General features: G+C 38.8%; 1 protein-coding gene across 1 annotated transcript; it reads left to right on the forward strand.

Moving 5' to 3' along the window:
• The first annotated feature begins 17,052 nt into the window (after window positions 1-17,052).
• LOC145006544 (protein transport protein sft2-like) lies at window positions 17,053-18,988 on the forward strand. Its single transcript, XM_078965622.1, has 4 exons — window positions 17,053-17,441; window positions 18,236-18,503; window positions 18,576-18,680; window positions 18,756-18,988. Exons 1-4 carry the CDS (start codon window positions 17,242-17,244, stop codon window positions 18,864-18,866), a joined length of 684 nt encoding a protein of 227 aa, XP_078821748.1. The 5' UTR covers window positions 17,053-17,241; the 3' UTR covers window positions 18,867-18,988.
• Window positions 18,989-19,376: the final 388 nt, after the last annotated feature.

Here is a 19,376-nt window from a genome sequence, read left to right on the forward strand (position 1 = left end):
CTGATCCCTAGTCAGTGTTTTAGCCATATCTCATGACTCGTAACTACGATTGACGAGATTCAAAATGTTCTGAAAACTAGACACAATTTCGGACGACTTTCGTGTCTTGAGAAAATGGTGATTCCCAACGAACTCGTCGAGTTTAACACAAACTCGCCGAGTTGAGTAGAAGCTTCGCGATTCTTGATGCTGACTTGGGGATTATGAGATTTTAATGAAGCACTCGCTGAGTTGGTGTCAAAACTCGTCAAGTTGATGCTAAAAACTATAAATGGAGCCGAAAATTAGCCCTAAAGATAGATTTACACCCTAGATTGATTCTTGCGATTATAAACCCCCAAGAAGCTGTTTTTAGGGTCTATAAGGTGGCCGGAAGGCCGTTAAGCTGACAGGAGCAAAGATCCGAATGATTAGAGAGCAGATTCATGTCGGTAATCATGTGGTTCGTTGTTCCAATCAAGATTAATGTTCAAACATGATTCTATATGCAATTACTTTCTATTTGCGTGTTAAAACCATTTGCTTTGTGTTTATGATTAGATGAACCCTTGATTTTGTGGATTAATTGCTATTTGGATTCTTTTATTCCTGTTTAATTAATCTTATTAAGATTGTTAAAAGATCCTTATGTCTTAATCATAATTATTTTCTATTAATTACTAAGTATATTGAGTTCTATGAATATCTGCTTGATTACTTGAATCTTATGGTTTTGTGAAAACAAGATTGTAAGCCTACTATTGTGAACATAACCCAAAGTTAACTAGAAAATAAGTAAATTAACGTGTGAGCATGTGTGATGACCAACCACATATGAGTTAATTGAACTAACCACTTTGATTAACTCTTATTACAAGTCTTGCTTGATACGAACTGAAAACTAGGAAACATGTTAGTTTAATCAACTGATCACTGCTTAAATTGACTTGTTTGCAATAGGATTAGTAATAGTGAACATGAACCTAATCATTTTAGAAATCGGTGAACATGAATAAATAAATGAAACGACCCAAAAATACGACCCAAAAATTTTGTTTTTCAATGTAATCAAAACCATAATCTGAGTATCATAACATAAAAACATACACGATGTATCCCAAATCATAATAAAATACTGTGCGGAAAAACTGTATCATACTATATCAAATCAAGACAACTAAAACCATCCCCAGGATAAAAGCTAAGCTGTGGTGTGTGCGATGCTATCACCCCGAGCTCTTCCCTTTGCTTGCGGAAGTACCTGAAACCAAAACTGAAACTGTAAGCACGAAGCTTAGTGAGCTCCCCCAAACTACCACATACCATACAGTATCATATAAACACATATTAGGCCTGGCCCACTGCATCGGACCGAAGTCCGGAACTGACTGGGACCTTGTCCCCTGCATCGGACCGAAGTCCGGAACTAACTGCATCGGACCGAAGTCCGGAACTAACTGCATCGGACCGAAGTCCGCAACTATCTGCATCGGACCGAAGTCCGGAACCGATTGGGACCTTGTCCCCTGCATCGGACCGAAGTCCGGAACTGACTGACTGAACATGGCATATCATAACACATCATCTAGCATGAACACATATACTGCATACTACATCGGGCCGTAGCCCGGAACACATAACACTTAACACATAAAACATAGCATACAAATCCTGTCTGAGCCACGAAGGCATCAAACATACTAGCTACTGCATTGGACCAAAGTCCGGAAACTACTGCTAACTGAACGGGCCGGCATTGTGGCCTTAGACCCGTCCCTACTGGAAGGAAACTCACCTCGTAAACTGGCTGCTGAGTGTGTGGCTCTGGAAGCTAACGACTGCTGCTCCTGTATCTCCCCGGCTACAAGTCCATAAACACACTCAATCAAATACTAAACACTGCACTTGGGTAAAATGACTCTTTCACCCTTGGTCAAAGTTACTCTCATTTGGACTGACTCGCCGAGTTGGGCCACCCAACTCGCCGAGTCCTACTCTCACTTTTCAATCCTACTCGCTGCTACTCGTCGAGTATGGCATCGACTCGACGAGTACCCTCTTGATCCAAGAACTCAGACAATCTTCATCCGACTCGCCGAGCCGTATGAACGTACTCGACGAGTTGTTCTTGATCTTAAGAAGATTGCCTTGGACTCGCCGAGTTGTATGAACAACTCGCCGAGTCCCTCCATTACTGAGTCTACCTTCAACTCGCAGAGTCCACTCTCTAACTCACTGGTTCCACTCAACACTGCTAAAAATGAAGGAATCGGGGACTCGCGACTCAACTCGCCGAGTCGTTCTTCCCGACTCGCCGAGTTGCCGCCATGCAACTATTTTTCACCCGATTTTGCTTGAATCCAACACATACAAATGATAGATCTGAGTCCAATAAGCTGGTTTACCACGTAAAGTTTCCAACTTTACGTGTACAACACATGAATAAGGGAAAATAAGGCTAAAAGATGCATAAAAGGGATAGATCTAGGGTTAATATGCAAAGTATCCTCATAAAGGCAATAGATCTGGACTATGGGACTTCTCAATGAATAGATCCAAGGTTATCCCAGCTTATTAGGGCGTTCATGAAAGCACAAGGCTTGGAACAAGCATCAACTAGTTCTTAGAAGAGTTATAGTGGAGGTTTAAAGCATAAAACAAGAGGGGAATCCGAAAATACCTCCAAATAACTCAGATTTGCCCTTGGATCTTGCACAACTCTTCTTCTCCTTGCTCCTTTCTTCTTCTCCTTCTTCAAGCCTTCACAAATCACACAAAATCACTTATAAACTCTCAAGGATGAACTAGGGTTTTTCTCACAGTGTTCTCAGGGTGAAGGAGGCAAGAATGGGGCTATAAGGTGACTTAGATAGTGGGTAACCCGGGGATTTAGGGTTTCACCCAGATGGATGGACTCGCCGAGTCCGGGATATGGACTTGCCGAGTCTCCAGCTAACACGTGCTCGAAGTCGCGACCCTACTCAGCGAGTCAGGCTATGAACTCGCCGAGTCCCTCTTGCAAATCTTTAAAACAATTACTAATAAATTAACATACCGGGAACGGGTCGTTACAATTCTCCCCCACTTATCTCAGACTTCGTCATCGAAGTCTGCTACGGCTGGATCTGCAAATATCTCCGGGTAGTGCGCTCTCATCTCCTCCTCAGCCTCCCACGTCCATTCAGACCCCTTCCGGTGCTGCCACTGTACCTTCACTAGCTGAATTACCTTGTTCCTCAAAGTCTTGGCCTTCCGATCCAGAATCGCGACCGGTCTCTCGATATAATTCAGGCTGCTATCAACCTGAATATCCTCTAGGGGAACGACTGCTGACTCATCCACCAAACACTTCCTCAACTGCAACACGTGGAAGGTGTTGTGGATCTGACTAAGCTCCTCAGGAAGATCTAACCGATAAGCAACCCGACCCACCCGGGCCAAAACCTTGAAAGGACCAATAAATTTGGGTCCCAATTTGCCCCTCTTCCGGAACCTGATGACACCCTTCCAAGGTGAGACCTTCAGAAGGACCATATCTCCCACCTGAAACTCCAAGTCTGAACGCCTCCTGTCAGCATAGCTCTTCTGCCGACTTTGCGCAGCCTGCAGCCTACTACGGACCTGCTGGATCAACTCAGTCGTCTTGAGCACCACTTCTGTGCTCCCGATGACTCGCTGACCGACCTCGCCCCAACAAATCGGGGTCCTACATTTCCTCCCATACAGCATCTCAAAAGGAGGTCGATCAATACTTGCATGATAACTGTTGTTATACGAGAACTTCGCTAACGGAAGATACGTATCCCAACTGCCCCCAAAATCTAGAACACATGCCCTCAGCATGTCCTCAAGAGTCTGAATCGTCCTCTCGCTCTGCCCGTCAGTCTGGGGGTGAAAAGCGGTGCTGAAATGAAGATGACTACCCATCTCGTCGTGGAACCGCTTCCAGAATCTGGATGTGAAACGGACATCTCGGTCTGACACCACCGATACCGGCACTCCATGACGTGCCACAATCTCTCGCACATAGATATCGGCTAACTTTTCCGCCGATATACTCTCCTGAATCGGAATAAAATGGGCACTCTTCGTCAACCGATCCACTACTACCCATATCGAATCCACTCCGCGTGCGGTCCTGGGAAGCTTGGTGACAAAATCCATGGTGATGTCCTCCCATTTCCACACGGGAATGTCTAACGGCTGCATCTTGCCGTGAGGTCTCTGGTGTTCCGCCTTGACCTTCCGGCAGGTCAAGCATCTCTCAACATACCAAGCGACGTCCCGCTTCATGCAGGGCCACCAATAATCAGGTCGAAGATCTCGATACATTTTCGTCGCCCCTGGGTGGATAGAAAACCGAGACTTATGAGCCTCGTCCATCAATACCTGCCGCACTCCACCCCAGTACGGTACCCATACCCTCCCATGAAGCGTCAGCAATCCCCGACTGTCATAATCGAACGAAGCTACTCGGCCCACTATCCTCTCACACTTCTGCCTCTCCTCCTTGAGGCCCTCCATCTGATCCTCCTTGATCCGCTCCAACAACGGAATGATCACTGTCATCCTCATACACAGATCTCTAATAGGGGCCGCCGACACTTTGCGGCTTAGGGCGTCGGCCACCACGTTAGCCTTCCCTGGATGATAAAGGATCTCACAATCATAATCCTTCAGCACGTCCAACCACCTCCTCTGCCTCATGTTTAGACTCGGCTGATCCATAAGATATCGCAAGCTCTTGTGATCCGTGTATATAGTACAATGGACCCCATAAAGGTAATGTCTCCAAATCTTGAGGGCAAACACAACTGCCCCCAGCTCCAAATCGTGGGTAGGATAATTAGCCTCGTGAGGCTTCAACTGTCTCGAGGCATAAGCTACCACATGGCCTCACTGCATCAATACTGCTCCCATACCTGTGATCGAAGCATCACAATAGACTACGAAGTCCTCTACTCCCTCTGGCAAGTAAGGATCGGAGCCTCGCACAATTTCTATCTGAGAGTCTCGAACGCCGCCTGCTGCTCAGGCCCCCAACGAAATACCACCGACTTCTTGGTTAGTCGGGTGAGCGGCACTGCTATCTTGGAGAAGTCCTGAATAAATCTCCGATAATACCCTGCCAACCCTAGGAAGCTCCGAATCTCGGATGGAGACTTCGGGACCTCCCACTGCATCACGGCCTCTATCTTGGCCGGATCTACCAAAATACCCTTCTGGTTGACGAGATGACCAAGAAACTGCACCTCGCGCAACCAGAACTCACACTTGGAGAACTTTGCGAAGAGTCTCTCCCTCCTCAAGGTCTCCAACACCTCCCGCAGGTGCTCCTCGTGCTGCCCCTGTGTCTTGGAATATACCAAGATATCATCTATGAATACTATCAACGACCGATCCAGCATCGGTCTGCACACGCGGTTCATGAGGTCCATGAACGCGGCTGGGGCATTGGTGAGCCCAAATGGCATCACCACGAACTCATAATGACCATACCGGGTCCTGAAAGCAGTCTTCTGTACATCCTCATCTCTAACCCTCATCTGATGATAACTGGAGCGTAGATCGATCTTGGAGAACCAAGACGCTCCCTGAAGCTGATCAAACAAGTCATCTATCCTCGGAAGTGGGTAACGGTTCTTCACCGTTACCTTGTTCAACTCCCGATAATCAATGCACATACGATGCGACCCATCCTTCTTTCTCACAAACAGGATCGGCGCTCCCCAAGGCGAACTGCTCGGCCGAATGAAACCCTTGTCTAATAGCTCTTGCAGCTGTGTAGACAACTCCTGCATCTCAGGGGGAGCTAGTCGATATGGTGCTTTGGCTATCGGAGCCGCACCAGGAATTAGGTCAATCCTGAACTCAACCTGTCTCTCAGGAGGTATCCCCGGTAAATCCTCGGGAAAAACATCCGGGTAGTCCCGAACAATAGGAACATCATCAATCGTCGTCTTGCCCTTCTCCCGGGCATCCAAGACGTAAACTACAAAACCGGTGCAACCCTGCTGAACATAGCGCCTCGCCCTTACGGCGGAACAAAAGGTCGGTCCTCTCTGGGGCCTCTCGCCCTGAATCACTATTTCTCCCCCACTGGGAGTGCGAACCCTCACTAGCTGAAGCTCACAATCAATCACCACCCCATTGGGGCTTAGCCAATCCATACCCACAATAACTTTATTCCCTCGCAGGGGAATAGGAACCAGGTCCACTGAAAACTGCTCATCAAATATCTGAAGGGAACACCCTCTATGTACTCTGCCGACCCTCACGGTCCTATCATTTGCTATCTCAACCTCTAATGGACAATCCAGCTCCCCTGGAGCTCTGCTAAATCTCTTGCTAAGCGCAAGCGATACGAATGATCGGGTAGCCCCCGAATCGAACAATACCAAAGCAGAGATGCCGTTCACCGAGAACGACCCTAAATAAAACATATCATCAAGTAATATTCAAACGATAATGATAATTAAAAGGTGAAGGAAAGATACATACCCGTCACCACATCAAGAGTCGCTCGCACCTCCTCTGATGTCATCTGAAACGCCCTGCTCTTCGCCAATGGCGCATCAGATCGGCCCTGCCGGCCATCCGTAATCCTCAAGGTGGCAGGGGCAGGTGCAACCACCTTCCCCGCTGCAGCTAAACTGGGACACTGGGACTTTTTATGTCCCCTCTGATTGCAGTGAAAGCAAATCAGATCTGATGTTGTAACCGTAGTAGCATGGGCCGTACAATCCCTGCTCAAATGCCCAATCCGACCGCACTTGTAGCAGCCGGAACTCCCTGCCTTGCACGCCCCCTCGTGCAATCTCCCACACTTGCCACACCGACCATGGCTTTGCTGAATCCTGGACCTGTGATCTGAAACCTTGGGCTTTTTGCCCACACTACCTGAACCCGAAACCGCCTCCGGTTTCCTCTTCTTCTCCATCTCGAGATCAATCTCCCTCTCCCTAGCTCTAGCAATCATGTCGTCCAACGTTTTACAACTGGACCGACTCACAAACATGCGGATATCACTCCGCAACATCTCATGATAACGGGCCTTCTTCATCTCCTCATCGGCTGCATACTGAGGAACAAGAAGATCCCTCTCCCTGAACTTGGCGGTGATCTCCGCCACCGTCTCTGTAGTCTGGGTAAGGTCCTGAAACTCCTTAGCTAGTTGCTGCACCTCAATGACCGGTGCAAACTCCGCCCTGAACCTAGTAGAGAAATCAGTCCAGGTCATGGCATCCAATGTTGCATCATCCCCGATGGCATGTCCGACCTCCTCCCACCAGTCCCGTGCCCTGTCCTTCAGAAGACAGGACGCCAATCTGACCTTGTCCCCCTCGGGACACCTGCTAGTGCGGAAAGCGTTGGCCACATCCGCCAACCATCTGATACTCGCTATGGGGTCCGCGCCCCATGATAGTCTGGAGCCCCGCATGCCCTAAACTCCCTGAACGTAAGTGTGCGCGACCCCATCACGGCCGCCATCTCGGCACGGAAAGTACTCAATCTCTCATCCATCAGCTCTAAAATACCCTCCTTGATCGAACCGAAGATCACAGGAGTCTGCTCCAGTATGATGCGGGTAACCTTAGAAGAAAGGAACTCTCTGGTCTGCTTATCCATCTGCCTGACCTCCGGGCCTGATCCCGATCCTGATCCCCCTCCGGCATCTGAGCTGCCGACTGCTGGTCTCGGGCGCAAAACTACCATTCTGAAACATATCGTAACAACATCAAAACACTGAAATATCTCAAGGGATCATGATACTACTACTAGCTTCCTGGTCTTGTCTTGGCCTTCCTTAATTCGAGTACGGATCCTCTGCTTTCAGTAGTATGGGCCCCTACTACCTTCCACATCTATCCGTACTTTCCTCAAGAACTGCCTTGACTCCACCAAGTCACTTCTACTACTGCCATTCTCTGCTACTCTCATCCTAGGCTTGCCCTAGGGAAACTTCAAGCTCAACGCGACTGGTCCTCAGCTGCTGTAGGTCTCCTCATAATGCTAGTTAGCCACCACCTAAACACCATCACATGTGATGAGGATCAGATAATCCTTCAAGTAAAAGATCCTTCCCTACAACGGTTGGACTCAAACAAGAGCTGCGCAGTAGGGCCAATTCCAGCACTCTGAGATTATTCAATTCTGATCACATGTGGTGTGACGTGTTCACCTAATGGCTAACTCCCACTACTCAGAACCCCACTAAGCACAAAGCAAGCAACATTCGGACACGGGAAATAGACTCAGGCAAAACTATTCTTATAACAAGAAACTGCACTAGCATAGGATGCTAAGCTCATACTATCAGGCATAACCTAAACACGCTATCCTACTGCTGTCTACTCAATTCTAGCATGCAATACTCATAAAGCTGTAACACATAAGCAGGCACATAAGGCATTCTCCTAGATCCTTAGCCCTATACTAGCATGTTGTTCTACTGAAACTGAAACTGAACAAATAACTTGTATGGGTAATTTGGGAGTACTTACTTGAGCTCGGCTGACCGCATGCACACACCTCTATCTTTGTTAAAAACAATTCTTTCTTTCCAAGTGCTTTCAAAATTATTTTTGTAAAACATTTTTATTAAAATCTTTTATTTCCCTTAGTTTGAGTTTAGATACACCCGGAAGTGTATCCGAATTCCTCAAACCAGGGCTCTGATACCAACTTGAAACGACCCAAAAACATGACCCAAAATTTTTTGTTTTTCCATATCATCAAAACCATAATATAAGTATCATAACATAAAACATACGCGATGTATCCCCAAAACATAATAAAATATTGTGCGGAAAACTGTATCATACTACATCCATCCAAAACATCAAGAGACATCCCCAGGATAAAAGCTATGCTGTGGTGTGTGCGATGCTGTCACCTCGAGCTCTTCCCTTTGCTTGCGGAAGTACCTGAAATCAAAACTGAAACTGTAAGCACGAAGCTTAGTGAGCTCCCCCAAAATACCACATACCATACAATAACACATAAACACATATTGGGCCTTGCCCACTGCATCGGGCCGAAGCCCGGAAACTGCATCGGACCGAAGTCCGGAACTGACTGGGACCTTGTCCCCTGCATCGGACCGAAGTCCGGAACTAACTGCATCGGATCGAAGTCCGGAACTGACTGGGACCCTGTCCCCTGCATCGGACCAAAGTCCGGAACTAACTGCATCGGACCGAAGTCCGGAACTAACTGCATCGGACCGAAGTCCGGAACTGTCTGACTGAACATGGCATCGCATAACACATCAACTAGCATAACACATATACGACATGCTACATCGGCCGTGGCCCGGAACACATAGTACTTAACACATAAAACATAGCACAAAAATCCTGTTCGAACCACGAAGGCATCGAACATACCAACTACTGCATCGGACCTAAATCCGGAAACTACTGCTAACTGAACGGGCCGGCATTGTGGCCTTAGACCCGTTCCTACTGGAAGGAAACTCACCTCGTAAGCTGGCTGCTAAGTGTGTGGCTCGGAAAGCTAACGGCGGCTGCTCCTGAATCTCCTCGGCTACAAGTCCATAAACACACTCAATCAAATACTAAACACTACGCTTGGGGTAAAATGACTCTTTTACCCTTGGTCAAAGTCAACTCTCCTTTGGGCTGACTCGCCGAGTTGGGCCACCCAACTCGCCGAGTCCTACTCTCACTTTTCACTTTTACTCACTGCTACTCGTCGAGTCTGGCATCAACTCGACGAGTACCCTCTTGATCCAAGAACTCAGACAATCTTCATCCGACTCGCCGAGTCGTATGAACAGACTCGACGAGTTGTTCTTGATCCCAAGAAGATTTCCTTGGACTCGCCGAGTTGTATGAACAAACTCGTCGAGTCCCTCCATCACTGAGTCTACTCTCAACTCGCTGAGTCCACTACCTGACTCACCTCGACCACTCGATACTGATAAAACTGAAGGACTCGAGACTCGCGACCCGACTCGTCGAGTCGTTCTTCCGACTCGCTGAGTCGCCGCCATGCAACTGATTTTTACTTGATTTTGTTTGAATCCAATGCATACAATTGATAGATCTGAGTCCAATAAGCTGTTTTACCACATAAAGTTTCCAACTTTACGTGCACAACCTCATGAATAAGGGAAATAAGGCTAAAAGATGCATAAAATGGGTAGATCTATGGTTATCATGCAATATAACTCCAAAAAGACAGTAGATCTGGGCTCTACAACACCCCAACATTCAGATCCATAGATATATCGACTTAATAAGATGTTCATGCAAGTGTAAGGCTTGAAACAAGCACCAACTAGCTCTTAGGAGAGCCCTAATGGAAGTTTAAAGCATATAATAAGATGGAACTCCGAAAATACCTCAATAAACTCTGATTTGGCCTTGGATCTTTGCACTACAACCCTTCTCCTTGCTTCTTTCTTCTTCTCCTTCTTCACACCTTCACAAAGAGGCACCAAAACACATATAAGCTCTTCAATGGAGGTTTGGGGCTCTAATACTGCGTTCTCAGGGTGAGGGAGGCGAGAATGGGGGCTATAAGGTGGTATAAATAGTGGGCAACCCGGGGATTTTAGGGTTTCACCCAGACAGATGGACTCGCCGAGTCAGGGATATAACCTCGTCGAGTCCCCGGCTCACGCGTGCCCTCAGGCGCGACCCTACTCGGCGAGTCAGGCTAGAACTCGCCGAGTCCCTCTTGAAAACTCACTATAATTACCAATAAATCAACATACCGGGAACGGGTCGTTACAATAGACATCCATATTGATATAATTTTAAGATAAAATATTTTTTTTTAGAGTTTCAGCTATCGTTATTCATAAGTGAATAAAAATGCATCATATTTTTATTACAATATATTCATTATTCACTTATGAATAAAATGCATGCTTAACTTTTTTACAGTTTAAGTATCGTTTATATACGAATATAACACGTTATAAAGTTTTCCTACTTAAATTTTTTTTACATCATCTTTCGTCACATGTTATATTTATATATGAATTAAACGTGTATTAATTATCGTCGTATGTTATATTCATATATTAATAAAATATTTCTATGGATTTTGTAACAATTCATTTGCTATTCATATATAAATAAGTAGTATGTTAAAAAAATGAAGTGTTTTGAAAATTTTAACTACTTATTCATATAAAATAATAAATGAACTATAACAAAATTATGATAAATGTGTTCTTCGTATATAAATATAACTTGTGAGGAAAGTCAATACATGTTTGATTCATATGTAAATATAACATGTGACCAAAGTTGATGTAAGCTGTAAAAAGTTTATTATATGTTATATTTATATATGATTGATACTTAATATATAAAAAAATTAATCATACTTTTTATTCATAAGTGAATAACGAATGTGCTGTACTAAAAATTTGATGCATTTTTATTTACTTATGAATAACGATATGTGGAAATATAAAAAAATATATATATTTTTTATTTTATCTTAAAACTATGTCAATATGGATGTCTATTTGTAGAGAATAAAAAATCACGAATTTTGGTATATTTAAAATCAATTTTCGATTAAAGATTAAAAAAACGAAAAATACTATGTTTTTGTATATATTAAGATAATGATTAACATATTTTAAAGAAACATGTTTTGCTGGAAAACACATGTGTATGCCTTTCTCATTTCCGTTTGTACGACGGAGGCTTTGACGGCAAAAATAAATGAATGACTGAGAATGATTCATCCATTCTCAACATTTTTTATTTTTTTTCAATTGAACTTATATATATATATATATATATATATATATATATATATATATATATATATATATATATATATATATATATATATATATATATATAGTCAAGATCAAATAAGAAGGAAATTTTTGGTAGAAAGTTAAGAATTTTTTTTTCTACATATTTTTTTCGTGAACAAACAAAATGAATCATCAGATGATTCACAAGAAAAAATTCTCAAAAAAACATCTCGATGATTCGTTTATACAATGATTTTGTTGTTATTCACTAAAATTATCATAAAAATGATTTTTTTCTTAATTTACTTAAAAATAAATCATAAAGATGTTTTTTTGGGAATTTTTTCTTGTAAATCATCTTACAAATGAATCATCTAGTGATTCATTTATTCTGTTTGTCAATAAAATATGTAGAAAAAAACTTCTTACATTCCCACCAAAAAATTTCTTACCGGATCTATATATATATATATATATATATATATATATATATATATATATATATATATATATATATATATATATAGGGTTAGGTTCATTTGAGACCACCTATATTTTGTGAGACCGTGAGACGTATTTTTTTATTTTTTTTAGTTAATTAATGTTCCGAAAATAATATTTAAAAAAAGAATTTTTTGATTTTTCCATTTATTTTAAATTTTAAAATTATTTTTAGAATATGTACAGTGTAATATTCTATTTAGAATATTTCACGTATTTTTCAAAAAAAATAGAATTTTTTTTATTTTTTTTAGTTAATTCAAGTTCCGAAAATAATATTTAAAAAAAGAATTTTTAGATTTTTCCATTTATTTTGCATTTTAAAATTATTTTTTAGAATATATCAGTGTAATATTCTATTTAGAATATTTCACGTATTTTTCAAAAAAAAAAAAAAAACGGAATTTTTTTTATTATTTTTTATTTTTTTAATATTTTTATATATTTTTTAATTAATTCAAGTTCCGAAAATAATATTTAAAAAAAGAATTTTTTGGATTTTTCCATTTATTTTGCATTTTAAAATTATTTTTAAATTTGGTCTCACGGTCTCACAAAATTAGAATGGTCTTAAATGAACTTGAACCTATATATATATATATATATATATATATATATATATATATATATATATATATATATATATATAGGTGGGTTCAATTGAGAAAATAAAAAAGGTTGAGAATGGGGGAATCATTCTCAGCCACTCATTTAATCTAAACATAAAAGACACGGTGACAAACTTGTAAATATCGTAATGACCTTCAATCTCAAATACGTAACTATAGAGAATTCGATAACTGTTCGTTCATCATCAAAATTTTTCTTTCAACCTTCAATAATCATCCAGATTTCTTCAACTGAACCGGAATTTCTTCGTTCATAAAATTGGAATTGGAGTTCTGGACTCGCAATCACAGTCGACATTGAGAGACATAGAATCAGTACTCACAAGTTCCCAATCGGATTTTCGGAAATCAAAATCAAATTGAAAAATCGATCAGAGATAGGATGTCGCATCTGAAGTCGAAATCGGAAGTATATGATGATTTGGAATTGATAACTTGATGTTTTTAACATTTTTAAAATAGTTAACTTGTTTGCACTCCAACTGTTTGATGAAATGCATAAACTAAATTACCACGTTGTATTCACATATGAATATGTTTTCTCACCTGAATCAGTATATGATTATTAAAAACACAAAACAAATATGCAAGTCTGTATATTATTTATATGTGAATAACATATAAAAATTATATATATATTTGTCAAAATACATTCAATATTCATAAGTGAATATACATTGTAATATTCATATGTGAATATACTGTGTAATATTCACATGTGATATACCATGTAATACTATGTAATATTCACATATGAAATATCATTTAATACTCATAAGTGAATATACCATCTAATATTCACAACTGAATATACTATGTTAATATTCACAAGTGAATTTATCGTCCAATATTAAAATATGAATATACTATGTTTATTATATGGTATATTCATATATGAATGATACTTAAATTGTAAAAAAAAAAATCATACTTTTTATTCATAAGTGAATAACGAATGTACTGTAATAAAACCTGATGCATTATTATTCATTTATGAATAACGATAGTTGAAAATATAAAAAAATAAATTTTTTATTTTATCTTAAAACTACATCAATATGGATGTCTATTTGTAGAGAATAAAAAATCATGAATTTTGGTATATTTAAAATCATTTTTTGATAAAAATAGCTTATAAAAATTAAAAAAAAAAACAAAAAAAAAACTATATTTTTGTATATATTAAGGTAATGATTAACATAGTTTAAGGAAATATGTTATGTTGGAAAACATATGTGCATTCGTTTCCCATTTCCGTCGGTACGTTGGAGCCTTTTGCGGCAAAAATAAATGATTGACTGAGAATAATTCCCCCATTCTCAACCTTTTTTTTTTTTTCTCAATTGAACCCTCCCATAAGATTTGGTTATTGTTTTTATTATATGAAGTAATGTTTATATTTTGTAGTTTGCGAGATGTTTGATTATATATATATATATACATATACATATATATATATATATATATATATATATATATATATATATATATATATATATATATATATATATATATATATATATATAAACATTACTTCCTATAATAAAAACAATAACCAAATCATAACTACCTACCTTTAAAAAAAATTAGAAACAAAGTAAAAAGTATAAAAAAAAAGGTAAAAAACAGAAAAGAAACAATGAATATATAAATCTTTTTCAGCACTGTTTATCTTTTTAGAAAAAACAAAACAATGAATAATGCACATCAAAAATTGCAATTAGCTAGGAAATGTTATCTAAATCAGGATATGAGTACTAAAGAGATTTATTTTGTTGAAGCATCTAATTTACGAGAGTAACAACAAATGATAATAATAACAATGGTCAGATTCAAATTGATTCCATAACCTCTTGCCACAACAATTTTAACTAATGAAAATAAAACATTTGGTTCCATAAAAGAGTTCAATACAATCCTAAAGGACCATATGCAGAACAATTTCGAAGGAAGAAGATAAAACCATGACATGATATGTAGAAAAACAAGAGAGGCATATCAAAAATAAAACCATTGTATTGAAACATGAGACTAAAATAATCAAGGATAAATCATAACTTATTCGGTGAGGAGTGAGGATTTATTGAGTTATCCACAGTTCTGGACACACGACTTCCTGTAACCGACTTCGATTAAGAAGATAGAATATTATAACTAATAAGACGCTTGAGCCTGAACGCACGAATCACAATCACGAGTTCTAGGTTTTGATTTGGTGTTGAATTAAGTGAAAGGGACATTGGGTTTCCCGATTGATTGAACTGGTTTGAAAGAGGGTGAGTTGGACTACTTAAAAAATATTTTGAAAAATTGAGGGTGACATGGTCATACGTCGACCCTCATATGGCTCCGCTAGTGTAACAATTTACCATTATTTATTACCTTTTTGAGAAGAAATTTACAACACACCTGTGTATTGAATTAGTTGTCTTTCGTCTTTAAAACAAGGTTCGTGTAGATAAATACCATTTTGGACTATTATTGCAAGTCTAGTCGATTTACCTGATCATTAAACTCACATTTGTCGTTAAAACACCATTAAACTCACATCTGTTGTTACAGAAACACCATTAAACTCATATTTGCGTACATTTTTACCATTAAACTAATTTTTATACACATTTAATAACTCTCATCTTTTATGCTTATCATTAATTTTCCGATCATACTCTCCGCTTAACACAACCACATGTGAGTACACATATATATTAATTGTCGAAAAAAAAAAATCATCGGAGAAACTAAGGTGATGTTTGTTTTTTTGGAAAAAACCTCTTTAGACCTCTTATTGTTGCGCAACGCAACACACGCATAACAATTTTCATCTCGCAACTGTTTTGTTTTTCAAAAGTCTTCGGATTAAAAAAACATTTGCGTGTGTTTTTCTTGGCGCAACACTTGTTTTGCGTCTTCCTACCTCTTATTCTTTTTTTTTTCTTGCTAAAATATTGATTATATATTGCTAAAATCTTATTTCACATTTTTTTTTTCGTTTTTTTTTTGTTTATTCTTGTTGATTTTTTTTATATTGAATAATAATAATTTGTTGATGAAATATCATTATTTTATGCTAAAATATCTTTATTTTTTTTTTGTTAAAATATCATTATTTTTTGCTGAAATATCATAAATTCTTGCCGAAATGTCATACGTTATTAAATTTTCGGTATTAAAAAACTATTTTCGGATTATAAAATCAGTTTATTTTAATTTTTTAATATCTGAAGCAACATTCCGATGTTAAAAAAACCAATACGTCTGTTATTACAGTCTGCAGCCGTTTAGTCAACCTCTTCTACTGCAGAGGTGATCTGCAGATTTTATGAATTTTTGGTTCAAAAAACAAACAACACCTAAATGGGCCGCAAAGAAGCTTCACAATCACACTTAGGTTTTGTTTGACAAAAATAAATTAGCATTTACTGTTTGGTAAAACCATAAAAGTAACTTATTTTAACTTTATTAACTAACTTAAAAGTTACATTTTGATAACCACTATAAGATAGTTTTTGATGAGTTTATAAACCTTTTTAAAATATATTTCAAATATATCATTAATTGTGTCTTATCTTTTTTTTCTTTTAGTTATACATCTAAGTGTCTATTTATGACATATTACATTATAATTTGGTTTATAAGTCATCTTTTACCAAACATTATTTGTTCATATGTTAACTTTTCAGCTACCATTTAGATTTTCAGCTAAATGGTAGTTTTCAGTTGATCTACCGAACATTATCTTACTTCTAAATACCATAAATATAATGTACGAGACCCTTTGTAAACTTCACTGAGAACCATATGACAATTAGATTGAGATTTCATCACTTCTGCCTCTAGTCCCATCTTCATCATGTACCAACGAACCTAACGTGAATAAACATGTTACCAAAAAACTATAACTTAGTTGTTTTTATGTCAAATAATAAAAGACGATGTTTGTTGTTGTTGGTAGCTATGAGAGATGAACAATAGTGAAAGGTGTGGATAATGTTGAATAGAAAAAATACCGGTATATAGTTTAATGAAAAATGATATATGAAAATATAATGATAAATCATGTAAAAGATTAAGATTGTATATGAATAAAAATATAAAATGTGAACATATACAAAAATAACAATTTATTTACATACAAGGCAATTTTCACATTAAATTAAATTTAAATTAAAAAAATATAATAATCACAGGTAACATGTCACTCTCGCATTCAGCAAAAAAGAACCCTTCCTAGTTCACCTGTCGAGCAAGCAGGTACAATCCACGTTGATCGATAATTTGAGCGGATCTCCGGCACCGTAATCACAAAGAGTTTCTCAAGCAAAGCTCTGGCTGACAGTAACTGGGAGTAGTTCGGAGTTCTACGGACAACAAACGATTATGCATAAAACGGCGCAATCATGGTTCACCGGAGGTCCGAGCCAGACGAACAGCGATCTGCTAAAGCAACCTCCTTCTCTTCTTGCTGATTGGAACGCTTACGCCTCATCTTCACAATCTAACCAAGATCTAGATTCTTCCAACCTCGGTTTCGATCTCGAAGCCGCAGTTAGGGATAAGGTTTCCGGCACTTTCAACGTGTAAGTCGTTTCTTGTGACCTGCTTTGATTTTGTACATTGGATCTAGACTTCATTATCTCTTTGAATCAGTTTAGCTTCAGCAGGTTGCTTGCATCTTTCTTGATCATGGGAGATGTTATGTATTAAAACCTGATAATGGTAATTTAGGCTAAGTTCATTGGATCTGAGAATTGATAATTGATATGATTAACTTTGGATACTTGTCATATAAGAACTACACATAGAAATGCACAACAAATTCGATCTCTTTAGGGTTTAGCGAATTTGTATGAAGTATCACAACAGGAGATTGCATAATTTGACCCAAAAAGTTAAGGCACAACAAGAATAGTCATAGATTGAAAAAGTTAGATCATTTTCAATGACTTCGAATTCTAGGGGTGATGCTTTAGGATTAAAGTCGAAGCTAAAGCTGCACACAAGCAAGTTCATGTCAAGGGGCATTACCACAACCAATGCACATAAGGGGCATTTCTTTTTTAGATAATTGCACATTTCCACATTTTTCCTGGTCAATTTGGACTTCAGGCCTCTTGTTTTCTTTGTTAGGGGGTGGGGTTCATCAGCATCTGATAGCTTATTTAGACTAGCAGAGTCTTTTTGGGGTTGAAAGAGTTCTTGTTGTGGATTAGAGCTAAAGGGTAGAACAAAATGACAATTAGGTTGAAGCATGTTTCTGTGCCTTTAGAAACAGAAATAAGTAAGAAGATGATAAGACAGATATATAGATATGAAATACATTATTTTCATGAATCATGAAAACCAATTCACTCTCTCTTTCAACTTGTTATAGAGTTTCAAAGGGAGTGAGAGACATACCTGGAAGCTTGCAATCTGCCACCAGCAATGTCCCAACTGGAAAATCCTTTATGACATTTGGCATACTTCTTGCTGTTGGGATCTTTCTTGTCTTCCTTGCTATCACTGTGTTTCTACCAGTCATGGTGCTTGTTCCTCAGAAGTTTGCTATATGTTTCACTATTGGATGTGCCCTCATAATCGCTTCCTTTTTTGCCCTCAAGGGATATAGAACTCAGTTTGCACATATGACATCTAAAGAGGTAATTCAACCATCTGTTAGTTTTTTCTTCTCTGAAATTCAAAACTTACATGCTTGTTCCTTCTTGTTTCAGAGACTCCCTATTACATTGGGGTTTATTGGCAGCATGTTGGGCACCATTTATGTGTCAATGGTGCTTCACAGTTATGTTCTTTCTGTCTTCTTCTCTATTTTACAGGTACTAAATCCAACTTCTGTATTCTTGTACAATTTCTGTATTTTATGCTCATGATATTTCCAAATTTTATGCCAGGTCATCTCTTTGTCATATTATGCAATTTCTTACTTTCCTGGAGGATCAGCTGGCTTGAAATTCTTCACTTCTGCAATTACCTCTTCAATTCTGAGATGCTTTGGGAGGTGATTTTTGTAACTAGATAAGATGTCTATAACTTCCTCTTAACCTAATTTTTACATAATCCTTGACACCCCTACCCTTTCTGTTATACTTGTGAGATTAAATGATACTTTTCATTCTTTTGTGAATTCTTCTTATCTTTTCGCTGATGTTGACATTAGGCAACTTTTTTGTAGCTATTGTTAGTTATGAATGCATATGATCCTATTATCTCTTGATGTAACACCATGGTTACCAAAACTATCATTCCTGAATGCCTCACCCGTGCCATGGGGTTGTCAACCTTGGTATCATGCTAGTCTCACTTGCCCTCTTAGGGTTTTTGACCATAATACCCTTCATTGACTCACCCGAACTCCCCCTCCCTTATTACTCATGTATATCCTTAGTCTTGGGGCTATTGACCACTTTACCAATTGCCCGTAGCACACTAAGTAGCACCACATATTCTCGGTATCGAAGGACAAATAACGAAAAAAAGGCAATGGGATTCTGATTCAAGATCAAACGCATAAT

This window comes from Lactuca saligna, chromosome 7 (genome assembly GCF_052625555.1).
Source record: "Lactuca saligna cultivar CGN05327 chromosome 7, ASM5262555v1, whole genome shotgun sequence".
NCBI classification, from domain to species: domain Eukaryota; kingdom Viridiplantae; phylum Streptophyta; class Magnoliopsida; order Asterales; family Asteraceae; genus Lactuca; species Lactuca saligna.

Coding starts and splice junctions, on each gene's coding strand:
- LOC145006544 (XM_078965622.1), top strand. CDS start 17,242: ATGCATAAAACGGCGCAATCATGGTTCACCGGAGGTCCGAGCCAGACG. Junction 17,442..18,235: donor GTTTCCGGCACTTTCAACGT/GTAAGTCGTTTC, acceptor AACTTGTTATAG/AGTTTCAAAGGGAGTGAGAG. Junction 18,681..18,755: donor TCTTCTTCTCTATTTTACAG/GTACTAAATCCA, acceptor ATTTTATGCCAG/GTCATCTCTTTGTCATATTA.